The sequence below is a fragment of the Marmota marmota genome, unplaced genomic scaffold (assembly GCF_001458135.2).
Source record: "Marmota marmota marmota unplaced genomic scaffold, marMar, whole genome shotgun sequence".
NCBI classification, from domain to species: Eukaryota; Metazoa; Chordata; class Mammalia; order Rodentia; family Sciuridae; genus Marmota; species Marmota marmota.
In genome coordinates, this window is record NW_025999900.1 from 40,172,097 (window position 1) to 40,187,140 (window position 15,044).

The 15,044-nt window shown below is 41.7% G+C and overlaps 1 protein-coding gene across 3 annotated transcripts in view; it reads right to left on the reverse strand.

Annotated features, from left to right (window-relative positions):
• Nucleotides 1–15,044, reverse strand: part of Dpf3 (double PHD fingers 3) — a 258,374-nt gene that overhangs the window by 140,880 nt on the left and 102,450 nt on the right. For all 3 annotated transcript variants that reach the window (XR_007345887.1, XR_007345888.1, XM_048798917.1), the window contains exon 2: nt 9,322–9,482. Coding sequence is in view for 1 of the 3 variants with exons in the window: in XM_048798917.1 (XP_048654874.1) it covers nt 9,322–9,482 (161 nt within the window). In the remaining 2 variants the exon portion in view is untranslated. The remainder of the gene's footprint in view (nt 1–9,321; nt 9,483–15,044) is intronic.

A 15,044-nucleotide genomic window follows, 5' to 3' on the forward strand; every position in this document is an offset into this window, starting at 1 on the left:
TAGTGGAAGGTGGTTAGGTCACTGGGGTCACCCTCAGAAAGATATGACATAGTTCTCATGGGACCCCAGTTAGTTCCTACAGGAACAGGTTCTTATAAAAAGCACTTCTAAATCTCACTTTCTGACTTGCCATGTCATCTCTTCCTCTCCCACACTCTCCCACAATGATGTCCTCAGCTATGTTGTGATGAAGCCAGAAGGTCCTCACCAGAGCTGAGTAGATGCTGACACCATTTTCTTGAATCTCCAGAACTGTGAGCTAAATAGACTTCTTTTGCTTATAAATACCCAATCTTGGGTATTTTATTATAGCAACAAAAAACAAACTAATGCATAGAAAGCTTCTACATCTATTGTATCACATTGACCTCTGCTTCCATCACTACATATCCTGTCTGACCCTGACCTCCCACTCCCACTCCCTCTTATGAGGACCCTTGTGATTACATTGGGGCACCTAGATAATCCAGTATAACCTCACCATCTTGAGATTGTTAATTGAATCATATCTGCAAGGTTCCTTTTTATATGATGTAACATATGGATTAGAATGCAAATGTCAGGAAGGGAGAACATGATGAAGCCAAGCCCTTGTCCAGAGAAGCAAAGCAGTGGCCTGGGCAGGTTGGAGCACTGGTGGCAAGCACAGACGGCAGCTGTGAAGCCTGCCATGCCAGTGGGGGCCTATTGCAGGGCAAGCCAGGGCCAAGGATGCTGAGCACTGCAAACCTGAACCTCTGAGCATCCTCAATCTTAAGACCTAAAGACCTCAGCCTCCCAGTGACCCACACATGGCAGGAAAATTAAAGTGGCACAGACTGAATAGGATCACAGAGCTAACCAATAGTGTTGGTGCTTTTCCAAACCCTGAGCATAAATGTAGACCAATAGCATTGACCCAAGTGCTTTATAAATCCCTAGACTAGCACACTCACTTGGCAACTCCTATTAGGGACCCCTCTTGCTCTTGCAAAAGTTCTGTTTCTACTCTTCACATAAGAATAAAACACAACTTTTCACTCTTGCCTTCCATTGTCCTATGAATTTCATTCTTTGGATTTGCAAGAACATGGAAAGAAGTCGTTAGTAAGCTGCTGGAGTCTATTGCAATACTGCAGGGCACAGCTCGCGGTAAGAGCTGCAACACTGAGAGCTACAACATGCCACTCAGTGATAGTGGAGAAGAATCAGGCTTTGCTCAGCCCTCAGAGCTGGGGCCAGTACCCTGCTCTGATTAGCTGCTAAACTCGGCTTTCCCCATTTTGTGAGATGCAGAAGCTTGCAGTTTACACAGACTCCACCCTCCAACAGAAGTAGAGAATGGAGTTTCATCTCAACTCCAGTTTCAATGATACCATTGCACAGTTCTTAATACTGTTCATGAAGTAAAATAATATCACGTAAAGGTTAACTTCGAGTAGTTAAAGGTGTATCCTATAAGCACTAAGCAATCACTTGAATAATGAAACGAGAGTTTCCTTGAGATAAAATGGAATAATAAATTCAACTGACTAGAAAGCAGAAACACATGAAAAGGAGAACAAATAGAATAAATAGAAAACAAAAAATTATGGATTTAAACCTAATTATAATAATAATTACATTAAATGTAAATGGTCTAAATAACCAATTAAAAATAGACTGTGAGATTACATTTAAAAAGCAAGACACAGCTGGGCATGGTGGCATACACTGGTAATCCTAACAACCCAGGAAGCTGAGGCAAGAGTTCACAAGTTCAAAGCCAGCCTCGGCAACTTAGCAAGGCCTCTAAGCAACTTAGCAAGACCTTGTCTCAAAATAAAAATAAAAAGGGTCGGGGATGTAGCTCAGTGATTAAGTGCCCCTGGGTTTAATCCCTGGTTACCCACCCACTCCCCAAAAAAAGGAAGGAAAGAAAGGGAAAAAAGTGGCAAGGCAGAACTATAGCCTGCAAAAAAAAAAAAAAATTGCATCCTATTGTGATTCATGGTTTCATTGGTTCCAGTTCACAGCTGCTTAGCCCCGTCACTGTGGGTTTGTGGTGAGTCAGAACATCGTGACAGGAAGTGTGTGGTGGAGCAGAAAGCAGACAGAAAGAAAGAGAGGAAGGGACAAAATATAACCTTCAAAGGCAAACCCCCAGGTAGGCATGGTGGCGCATGCCTGCAATCCCAGCTACTGAAGAGGCTGAGGCAGGAGAACCCCAAGTTAGGAGCCAGCCTGGGCAATTTAACAAGATCCTGTCTCAAAATAAAATTTAAAAGGCTGAGAGTTATAATTCAGGGGTAAAGCACTTGCCCAGCCTACAAAAGGCCCTAGGTTTGATCTGTAGTACTAGAGGGGAAAAAAAACGATAGTTCAGGGGTGGAGTACTTGTTTGCATGAGGCCCTAATAAAACTTCGGCAACATGAACTCAGCAATATAGACAAAGGATAATACATCATGACAAAATGGGGTTTATTCCTAGGAATGCAATGTTAGTTTAACATCCAAAACCCAATCGATGTAACTCATCATATTAACAAACCACCAAAAAAACCACAGGATCACCTCAATAGAAATAGAAAATCTAATATCTATGCCTGATAAAAACTCTAAAACTAGAAATAGAAGGGATATTCCTCAATTTGATAAGAAGATAACATATAGATAAACAACCTATAGATAACCTCATACTTAATCAAAGAAAGACTGCTTCACCCATAAAGATCAGGAACAGCATAAGGATGTCCGCTCTCTCCATTTTTGCCTAGTATTATACTGGATGGTCTAAACAGTGAAATAGACAAGGAAAGTAAATAAAAGCCATCCATATTACAAATAAGTAAGTTTTCTTTATCCACTTGATCTATGGAATCTACAGAAAGCTATCAGAATTAAAAGAGATCAACAGGGTTGGAGGATATGAGATAAATATACAAAATCAATTGCATTTCTGTATACAAGCAAACAAAAATTAGAAATTGAAATTTGTAAAATTTATTTACTAAAAAACATTAAGTAATGGGTAGAGCTCAGTAGTAGAGCACATGCCTAGCATATGCAAAGCCCTGAGTTCAATCCCTTGTCAATTTTCCCCAGACGGATCTGTAGATTCAACACACTCCCAATCAAACTGCCAGCAGATTTTTTTGTAGGAAATAATAATTTGTAAAATACATCTAGATGTGTGAAGCCTTAGAATAGTCAAAATAACTTATAGGAACAAAAACAAATTTGGAGGTATAACATCACCTGATTTAAGATGCATTATAAAACTATAATAATAAAGATACTTTGATAAGAGTGTAAGTATGAACAATATATCAATGAAAGAAAACTAAGAATCCAGAAAGAGACCTACATACATATGGACATCTAATTTTTGATAAAGGAAGTTCAGTGGAGAAAGGCTAGTCTTTTCAACAATTTATGAATACCCATCTGTAAAAACAAATAAAAAAAACTAACTCCTACCTCACACCATATACAAAAATTAATTGAAAATACAAACCTAAATAAAGGCTAAATTATAAAACTTCTAGGAAAAACTAAAGTAAGAGAAAACTCTTACCTTGTGTTAGGACAGTAATTTTTAAGATATACCAAAAGCACACTTCATAAAATAACAAATTAATAAATAGGATGTCATCAAAATTGAAAATTCTGCTCCTTAAAAGAGAATGTAAAGGTAATGAAACTATAAGACCCAGACAAACTGGGGGGAAATATTTGCAAAGCATATGTCAGATAAAGGTCTGATACCTAGAATATACAAAGAACTACTGAAATTTAATAATAAGAGAAACAGCTCAATTTAAAAATGGACAAAAGAACTGAGCCCTTTATCTGAGTATATATGAATAGATGGTATTTGGTTTAAATATGCGGTTCACCAAAAAAAAGGTCATGTATTAATGCAGGAGGTAAAATGATGAGATTATGAGAGTAGTAACCTAATCAGCGGGTTAACTCATTTGATGGATTAATTTGAATGGATTATTGGGTATAAGTGTAAGCAGGTGGGGTGTGACTGAAGGAAGTGGTCAGCATGGGTGTGCTTTGGGATCTTTGTATTTTGTCCTTGGTGCCCACATGTGTGCTCCACCCCCACCCCCCCACCTCTCTATTCCTTCTCGTCTTTTTTCTCTCTCCCNCCATGAGCCAAACCACTTTCTTTCCCACAGCACACCCTCCCACCATGATGTTCTGCTATCCTCTGGTCTAGAGCAATGGAGTCAGCCAACCATGGACTGACCTCTGAAACAGTGAACCCAAAATAAACTCTTCCTCCTCTAAGTTGTTCTTGTAGAAATGAAAGCAAAGTCCATAAAAAAGACTTATACACAAGCCCAGTAACTTTATTTACAACAGCCAAAGCCCAGAAACGATCTAAATGCCCATCAACAGGTGAATGGATAAGCCAAGATACAGTCGTACAGTAAAAGAGCACTCAGCGTAAAAAGAAATAAATTATTGATACATGCTAGAACCTGGAAGAATCTCAATATAATTAGACTAAGTGAAAGAAGCCAGATGCTCTTTTGCCCCCTCAAAAAGGACTATATAGTGTATGATTCCAGCACAGAGATCAGGTCAGTAATTGCCTCAGGGGAAGAAGTAAGAGAGGGAGATGATTGCAAGAGATAAAAGAAACTGCCTTGGGTATGTGGCTATGTTCATTATCTTGGTTGTAGTGATAGTTTCCCAGGTATATACATTTCAAAACTTATCAAACCATACATATTAAATACATACTGTTTATCGTATATAATTATCCAGGTTGAGTATCCTTTGTCTGAAATTCTTGGGACCAGAGGTGTTTCAGGCCTGAGTTTTTCAGATTTTTTTATTATTTATGCGGACTTTATCAGTTGAGCATCACTAATCCAAAAATCCAAAAGGCTCTGAAATTTGAAACTCAAAAGTTTGAATAATTTTTTTTAATAAAAAATCAATTTCAGGAACTTTTGCTTCTGAAAACAAAGAGTAGATAAACTTTCCCATATTCCCTCCCACTAAGTACAGCTAAATATCCCAGACATTATTCATACGACAAACACCAGAAAATACTGAAGTAAAGGAAACCAGCAGTCCAGCTGGGGGCCCTGGGACCTGAGGGACAACAGAGTGGGAGGTTCCCTGAATATTCTTTTTGCATCATGTATCTAGGGCTGGGTCCTGGAAACACAACTGCAGGCCAAAAAGTGCCCCGAGAAAATCCTGCTCGTTCTCTCTCTCTAACTAAAGGCCCAGGAATGAGACCACGTCAACCAGATAACCAGGGATCTCAAACCTTTGCTGGGTCAATGTCAGCAAAGGCCAAGAGAGAAGCTGACACCCCGAGGTGTTCGTTAGGGCCTAGAGGGAAGACTGAACCAGCAATGACAGTCACTCCTGCCCCAGTGGGGGGAGAGTCAACAGAGACCCAGTGAAGAACCTGCAATTCCACACCCATCTACAGAACAAGGAGCACCTCCTCTTCCCCCACTAGCACAGCATCAGAGGAGGCCGACTAAAACAGAAGATTTAAATAACTTCTAGAGTCTCACAGCACAACGGCCAGGACTCAATCAAAATCACTCATCAGATGAAGACCGAGGAAAGACACAGACACCAACCACAAAACGATGCCAATGCTAGAACTAGCTCCTAAAAATTTTACAACAGTCGTCATAAAAATGTTCCAACAAACGATTGTGAACACACGAAACAAAAGTGAAATATATAAAGTCTCCACAAAGAAATAGAACAGACAAAAGGCTGGGGTCGTGGCTCGCCTAGCACGTGGAAGGCACTGGGTTCCATCCTCAGCACCACATAAAATAAATAAATAAATAAAATAAAGGTATTGTGTCCATCTACAACTAAAAATATTAAAAAGAAAGAAAAGAAATAGAAGACAGAAAGAAGAACCAAATGGAAATTCAGGAACCGAAAAATAGTAACAAAAAATAAATACAATAAAAGCTCTGACGTTTGTTGTGTTCAAGTCCCAGAAGGAGAGGAAAAACAGGATAGCTTTTGAAGACATATACAAGGAAATATTCAGTAAAGATTTCCCAAATGTGGCAAATAGATATATATCATATATACATGTGTGTGTGTATGTGTGTGTGTGTTCACAAAGCTGAATAAATTTCAAATAGGGTAAACCCAAAAAAATCTGTGCCAAGACACATCAAAATCAAATTTGTGAGCCAAGCAGGTGGCACATACCTATAATGCCAGATACTCAGGAGGCTGAGGTAGGAGGATGGCAAGTTTGAGGCCAGTCTAAGCAATTTTGTGAGGCCCTGTCTCAAAATAAAAATAAAAAGGGCTAGAATGTAGACAAGTGCTGAGTTAAATCCCCAGGAAATATTGAACACAATGAGAAGAATTGTGGAGAGCAGGCTGTGCCCTGCTCTGAGTTACTCTATGATGAATAGAACGGTAGTTTTTAGGCTGTGCCTAACTCTGGGTTATTCCATTTTATAACACAGTAGTTTGTCATGATTTACTCCATTTTGAATCCAAGTGCTGAGGTCGAATGACTCTACACTTTGTACAAGTAAACAATCACCATCTGCCTAGCACAACCATAAGGCACAAACTGATACATGAATTAAGTGTGCTAATAAAAATGACCACCTGTGAACTTGCCAAATGAATCAGAAGCACATGGCTGCATGAGCTTATCAGACTCATATCAGAAATATGTTAGGCCCATGAGTTATCTAACACCCCAGATCACCAAATGAAGCCAATCAGGTCCATAAAAGGAGGAGCACCCCAATACTGAACATGGTGACACTGACCCCATCACCTGGTCAGTCATCAGGAGCCTCGCCAAGGAAAATCACCACAAGGATGAACCTCCAAATCTCTATCCTTAAACCTCAGCAAAGCACAGCCTAAGCAATGGGCAGAAGAACTACCCATGATGACCATGTACAGCCCACTCCAAGCTGACACTCTGAAACTACCACCATCTGTCTCAACCCTGTCCTAGAATAAGTTCCCACGCTCTGACAGTTCTAGGCCCTCAACAAATTCTTCAGCTGGTTTATAATCTTATCTGACCACAGTGACCCTTTGCATTTGGTATTTGTCTGCTTTTTGCCCTAACTCAGTTCAACCTCCTGAATCCCTGTGGTTACCTTAACCCTTTCTTTTTTTTGGCAGGGGGTACCAAGCATTGAACCCGGGGGTACTTAGCCACTGAGCCCCATTCCCAGCCCACCTTTTTTTAATACTTTGAGAGACGGTTTCACTAAGCCGCTTTAGGGCCTCACTAAATTGCTAAGACTGGCTTTGAACTTCCCATCCTCCTGCCTCAGCCTCCTGAGTCATTTGGGATGACATGCATGCACCACCACACCCAGCTATTCAGGAGTTTTTGGATGTGGGAGAAAGGAGGCCCAAAATGAAAATTGCTAAGTATAAACTGTGTAAAACTGAATTGAATGGGAAATATCAGTATGATTTCATCACGTTTCCCTGCTTCAGAAAAGAAAAATATTTCTTAATTCTGCTGACTCAGAAGACCTAGAAACAATGACCATCTCAGAAGCAATGAACGAATACCACAGTCCTTGGTCTCTAATAACACTTCCTACACAAAGGAACTGGCGTTTCTTAGAGAAATTGTTGATTCAGGTCTGCAGCAGGAAGTACACAGGTGACCTGGAAACATTCTGTCCTGATACTAGGGGAGCTAGGAGGCTATCAGAAACTACTGGGAATGTGTCAAAATACCAGCACTGGCCCAAACCCCTATTGGGCAAAGATGGGACACCATAAGCATCAATCAGAAGAAAGGCAGCCGTGGATTCAAGCACATCAAATATACGAAAGTCTGAGTTCTCGGAGGTGCTCAAAATAACTTTATTGATCACCTTTGGAGACTACCAGGGAGCCTACTCATTATTCTGAATACAGGTAAATAAAGGGAAAATCGGTTATTCTGATTTTCTTATGTCAACTATACTTCCTAATAGCCAAAAAATTTTAATGAGGGGATGTTTTTTCTTTATAGAAGCTGTAGTGCTAATAAATGAAGAAATAACAATGGCCTCGAATCAAATGTCACCTTTTTGCAACTCTTAATGGGATAAGGAATCTAGACAATCATCACCGAGGGCTGCTAACATCAGAAAAGAGAGATAACCAGACCATATGAGCCTCCTGATGAAAGTACACAATACCCACTTAGGAATTGTTCTTGCCAAAAAAAAAAAAAAAAGAAGAAAGAAAGAAAGAAAGAAAAAATTGAGCTTGAATAAGACTCTGGACCTAATTACCAATTCATGGGAATAACACCATAGGGATGCCATCAGCAAACCCAGGTTCTGGGAAACCCTACAGTGCAAACAACCCAGTTTCTTCAACAAATAACATGCAAAGAGGAAGAAGAGACAGAAACAGAAACCCTCACATTTTAAGAAATTTAAAAGACATGTCAACCAATCGCAGCATAGGGATTCTACTTGGATCCTGATTTAAATAGAGAAGGGAAATGAATGTTGACCAAATAATTGATGATCTTAAGGTATCATTGAAATTTGAAAGCAATTGTAGGTTGGTTTGAGGTTTTTAAGTCCTTAACATTTAGAGATGCATTTTAAAAAAAAAAAGATTGTGGATGAAATAATAATGTCCTACATTTGCTTCAAAATAATCTGAAGTCAGAGAAGAAAGTGGCAGGTGTGTATAAATGAAATGAAATTGGCCACTGGTTGATCTTTGGGATACATGGAGATCCATTTTACCATTCCCTTCATTTTTATATGGGTGTAAAATTTTTCAAAATAAAAAGGTTTTTTTAGATGTACCCATATAAAGCCAGAAAATTGCATTCCTGTATTGCCTCCCTAATCTCCAAAAATGGGTCTTTCTTCTGTTCTCTGGAGCCTGAAGACTAGTGTCATGGTAATAATAATACAGTAATATCAACAATAATATCCTGCACTTCTGGAACACATACCATGTCATGAGTTTTCTTGAACCTTTTCATTGAATCCTGACAAAACCCTGAGCAGTAAATATTAACATTATCCACCTTTTACAGATAAGGAACTTGAGGGTCAGAGAGTTGGTGACAAGCGAAGCCTCCCATCCATATCTGACTGTAGATTTTCAATGACGAGGGCTGTTCTTGTGTACTAGTCTTGCCTTCTTTCGCCCCCCAGCCCCCCAGCCTCCATGGCCCACACCACCCTTGTCCCCTTCCTTGGAACACCTTCCAAGAGCTACGAAAGCAGCTGAGTGTCTTGAAAGCCGGTGCAGCTTGTCTCTGGACTCCCAGAAGCTCTGGTCTTCCTCCCTCCAGCCTGGGAACCCACGTGCAAGCACGTCCCAGAAGTGGCACAGCTCACCTGGGCCTCGGTGCCTCTTCTCCATCCAGATGTAGCAGTTGTTCTGGGCCACCCCCGTCTGGGAGTCCAGGAAGGGGAGACGCACGCTGCGCTCCGCACACAGCCGCGAGTTATAACTCCGGCAGTGCTCGATGGCTTCCTTGTAGAATTGGTCCCCGAGCCTGCGGGGAGATAGTAAACAAAGGAGTGAAGCCAAGAAACACACCCCGAGGGAAACGGGTGTCCCCCACTTCCCTCTCTGGGAAGCATCTGCTGTTTTGATGATCAAGGCAAAGAAGGTAACAACATCGAGTCTGTTCTACTTCCCATCCCAAATCTACCAGGTAACTTAGAAACCCCTTGCACATAGAGCAAAGGGTCCCAAGACTAAGCCAGGAGCAAAAATTGCCAGTCCCTGCTGTAGCAGGCATGAGATGCAGCTCCAGATGGAGGTAGCTCTGGAACTACCTTCTGTATGAGGCCTATAGGACCTCTAGCTTCTAGAGCCTTCTCTCTAAAGTCTCCCATTAGCCATATTTCGTTCTCAGGAGTCCCCAACAAAGGCACTCTAGGTGAACCCAAACCTCCAGCAAAGATACCCAGATTCCTATTGCAATAGAAGAGAAATGCTCTACATAAACAAAAACCAGAGGGACAGAGAAAACAGCCTGTAAAAGTAAGGAGTATTTATTATTATAAGGAGAAGGAGGTGGAAAGAGACAAGCACCGATCTTTTTAAACTACATAGTTAAATCACTTTTCCTGATAGAAAACAAAAGAAGCATTTTAAATAGTACTTGAACTCAAAATAATTCAACCCCCAGAGTTGGAGACACAAGTAGAAGAACTTTATGGTTTGCAGGAGTGGTTATCTGATAAAGCACAGTAAATTTTACATTCCTGAATATTACCCTTGGACACATGGTAATTCTGCTAACTTAAAGATAGTGTTCTTTTCAAAGACCCAAAATATAACACTGATATAATTGACCAAATGTAAAACAAACAATCGGTGAAATCAAATACCTAACAAATAAAACACAGACATGCAGTAGAAATTAATAAATGTCCCAAAGAAATGCAAATGTAATAACATGACCTCTGCCAAGTCAACTTGAGCCTCTGGGAGGGGGAGAGAGGCAGAAAGGAGAGGAGTCACAGGAATTGCAGGGGCAGAGGGAGAATCCAGTAACTCATTTGGAAGCAACATTATGAATGTCCCTTTGTTGTGGTTGTTTGTAGATTTGAGGAAGCCAAAATCTTGGAGAGAAAGTCTTTGAGTTAAAAATAATATATTTCTTCACCAAAATATTCAGAGAAATAAAGAAAGTAAAGTTGAAGATTGGGCTGGTTTGGATCTGTCATGTCCCCAAAAGGTTCATGTGTCAGGCACTCATGTTCAGAGGTGGGGCTTTGGGGAAGAAATTGGATCATGAGAGCTCTGACCTCACCAGTGGACTAATCCACTGATAGATTCATAATTTGATGGCAACAATAAGAGGTGGGGCCTAGTTGGAGGAAATGGGTTACAGGCTAGGGGATGTCTTAGAAGGGTTTATCTTATCCCCCCGTCTCCCCCTTCCCCCACCCTCTCCCTCCTTCCTGGCCTTGAGGTGACAGCTTCTCTCTGCCACACCCTTCCACCATGATGTACTACCTCAGCACAGACCCTGAAACAGTGCCGCCAGCCAACCATGAACTGAAACCTCTGAAACTGTGAGCCAAATAAATCTTTCCTCCTCTCAGTTGATTTTCCCAAGTATTTTGTCACAGTGATGAAATGCTGACTAATACAAGGGTTTTTTTTGCCAATTTTTTAAATTGTGGCACCAAACACATAAACTTCACCATCCTAACCATTTTTAAGTGCACAGCTCAGTGGTATCAAGGACATTCATAGTCCCTCCATCGCCAGAACTTTTTTCTTTTTTGCAGAACTGAAACTATATTCCCATTAAACAATAACTTCTTTAACCTCCCTTTTCCTCAGCCCTAGCAGACACCACCCTACTTTCTGTCTCTATGATTTTTGACTACTCTAAGTACCTCTTAGAAGTCGTCTACGTAAGAGGTATACAGTATTTGTTTCACTTAGTGTAATATCTTCAAGGTTCATCATGTCATAGCATATGTCAGAATTTCCTTCCTCTTAAAGCTGAATAATATTCCTGTGTCTGTGTGTGTGTGTGTGTGTGTGTATTCGTTGGTCAATGGACCCCTGGATTGCTTCCATATTTTAACCATCATGAATAACATTACAACGAACTTGAGTGCACAAATGTCTCTTCAAGACCCTGCTTTTGGTTCTATGGGGTATAGACCCAGGAGTGGAATTGCTAGGTCATAGGGTAATTTCTATTCTAAAGTTTTTGAAGAACACCTGTACTGTTGTTCATAGGGCCAGCACCATATTACAATCCCACCAACTGGGCACTAGAGTCCCAACTGGTTGCACATCTCCACCACCACTTTTTAGAAATCAAAATTTGTAACAGTCCTTTTTATACTATTTTTTTTAAGTCATGAGTCAGATTCTAACAAAGAATTCAAAGAAAATATGTTATAATGGGAGAATATGACCATGGACACTTCTGAGACATCATTTGGAAATTTATTATTGCGTCTTAAAAAAAAAAACCCTCTGAAGATGGTCACCCTCATAGGGACAGCAGAGCATGCTCAGAAAGTATCCTTACAAAATAAAACTATCATCAACATATAATAGTCACACAGCTGGAAATAAGCTGGTGAGGGGAGATGAAGCCCATGAAGATGCTATAAAACGGTCCAGGCTCAGTGGAACACGCCTATAATCCCAGAGCCTCAGGAGGCTGAGTCAGGAGGATCACAAGTCCAAAGCCAGCCTCACCAACTTAGCAAGACCCTAAGCAGCTCAGTGACACCGTGTCTCTAAATAAAATATAATTAGGACTGGGGTTATGGTTCAGTGGTCAACTGCCCCTGAGTTCAATTCTGGGTACCCCACCAAAAAAGGGCTTGGGATGTAGCTTAGTGGTTAAGTGCCCCTGAATTCAATCCCCAGTACCCCCAAAAAAAATATGCTATAAAATGGAATGGCACATAAACTGGTATAATCTAAATTGGTAACAAGTATCACAAGAGTAACCAAAAATGAAAAACTCTTTTCAACAAAGTGTTCGCCTATGTCACACCAGGTTGAATGCCTCCTTCTGCCAAGGTGATATAGCTCATGGTACAGAACTTTTACAGGCAGCTCTGCCCAGGCAAAGTGACACGGCTCATCCAGGGTTTCCAGGATGCTCCTGCAGCCAGCCACACCAGCCACATCACATTGATGAGAACTGGCGAGAGCACCGGATGGACAGATTACCCATGATCTTTTGACAGACCACTAAAAAGATGTTACCCTCAGAAAGTCTGCTGAGAGAGAGAGAGAGAGAAATTGTCCACCAAAACTCCTGGAGAACAAAGGGTTTCCATTTGCTGGACTTTTCCTGATATACTAGTAACTCATTTCCAACAGCTTTGGCCCAGATGAGAGGAACAAGAAAGCAAACTTGCAAAAAAGGAAAAGTGAGGCTGGCCAATATTTGTGCCTCACACCAAATGGAACAAGAAAGTCAAACAAAGTGGCACACGAGGCAAAAATTAATTTCATCTTAAATACTTTCCACTTTCATAATATGCAGTATTATTAGTAACAGGGCATGCCAGGGTAGATGTATATGTTTAAATGTAATCTTTGTGTGAATGATTCCTCCCTTAGATAAACAGAAAAGATTTTCTGCACACTGAAACAACTGTCTTAAAGATTGAGGCTGCAAAAAGGTGACATCCAACAGCCCCTCTTGTATCGTCTCCAGGGAAGTCCCTTTTGAACAGATCGAGTGTTGGCAGAAATTCGGAAACAAAAGTTAAAAGCCTTTTTCAAGATGTGGGAGGAGAAAAAAAAAAAAAAAGACTTCAACCTCCTTGATAAATCCAAGCACTTCTCTAAAAGTTAATTAGCCAAAATCTTCACAGGGCTTACTGCACTCTCTAGAAGAAAATCAATGGCCAGGTCTCCTGAACCCGTGGAAAGCAATTTAAACAGGAGAGAGGACAAATGTCCTTTCTAATATGGTATTTCTTTAAGGAGAAAAAAAAAAAAAAAGAATCCCACAAGGATAGGATCCCAGGGTGACATTTGCATTAAAGTTGCAAGGGACACAGGGAGCAGGGACAGGCTGGCAGCAAATGACTCATTTTGTGGAGTTGTGGCCAGCATGCCCCAGGCTGGGTCAGGCATGGACCAACCCCAGCCATCACCTGTCGGCATGAAATCGAGGGGGCCAGATTACCAGGGGGTGATGGATGTCCTGGACTTGAGGAAGCTGGCACAAGGCAGGGTAGAATGATGTCCTCATCAACAACTGACTGCAGGCTACTCAAGGCTGCAATCAGAAATGTGAAAGGCAAGGGGACAAATTGCTAGGCACTGCACAGCCTGCTGGTTGGAGCAGCACCGGCTGCCTGGATCTAGCAGGCTTTGCTAGGGGTGAAGGTCCCTTCATAATCCCATCTGGGGTGAGGGATGCATCCTAGCCCTGAGAGTTGGACGTTCCTGCGAGACATTTCCAGTGACCATCCTTGAGCATACCTGTCGGGAGATGGATTCCACTGAGCCAGAGATGACTCAGAGTGGGAAAAAAAGAGAGAGATTTCTCCAACATGATTGACAACTAGGCTCCAATATGATTTTCAGAGCCCAGCACAATCCCCTCCAGGACCCTCTGCTCTTCCCACTTTCTGCCCTGGAGACACCTGTCCGCTCAGCTTCCGAGTCCACTACCCTGAGATTCTCAGGCCCAACTGGCCAACTAGACACCTGGGATCCTCCCTTTCACAGCCCTTTTGTTCTATGTCCAGACCCAAAGACAGGTGTCCTGGACATTTCAAATAGCAAATTCCTCATCTCCTGCCAGCAGCCTGTCCCTGCCCCCCCAGACTCTACTCCTCTAGGGTGGAGGTGGAGCACCTGGGGAAATGAGCTCCCCATCAGCCCAGCAAGCTGTCCCTGACCCTCCCTTTGACTTCTTCCCATCTGACACTGAACTCTTTCATTTCTCAGGGAATTGTTTTTTTCTCTCCATTCCCACTGGAAGTCATAAGTCCCCTTTGGCTGTAAAAACAGAACCTTGACCTGCTATTTGTGCCCATGAACGGAGATAAGCAGAGATAAAGAGAAGCCCTGGCCCATGGCAGGATTTCTGGTCCCTCCCTCCCCTGGTGGTGACTCTTCTTCTCTGTGGGCACCTGGCTTTCCTGCCGTCTCGTCCAGCTGCCCACACTCCACAGCCGCCCACAGACACACATTAAAGCTCATCTACACCAAGATGCTGACTTCCTGCTATTTGCATTTAAACACAGTTGACTGTTAACTGTGGCATGGAAGGTTCTGTGTCCTGTTTATATTTTTATAACTGGCAAGCTAGATATATGGCAAGATGGGGGGACCTTTTTACTTTCTTGAAGTTGCACTGTTCCTAAAGTGGCCCTTGAAAAGAAAACTAAGTTTAGTGTTCATTATAGACTAAATTGTGCACGCGTGCGCGCATGAGCACACACACACACACAGTGTTGAAACCCTAACCCCCAATGTGATGGTTATTTGCAGATGGAGGCTTTGGGAAGTAATTAGGTCATGAGGGTTTGAGGATGTACCCTCATGATAGGATGAGGGTTCATATAATAAGAATCTCTCTCTCTCTCTCTCCCTCCCT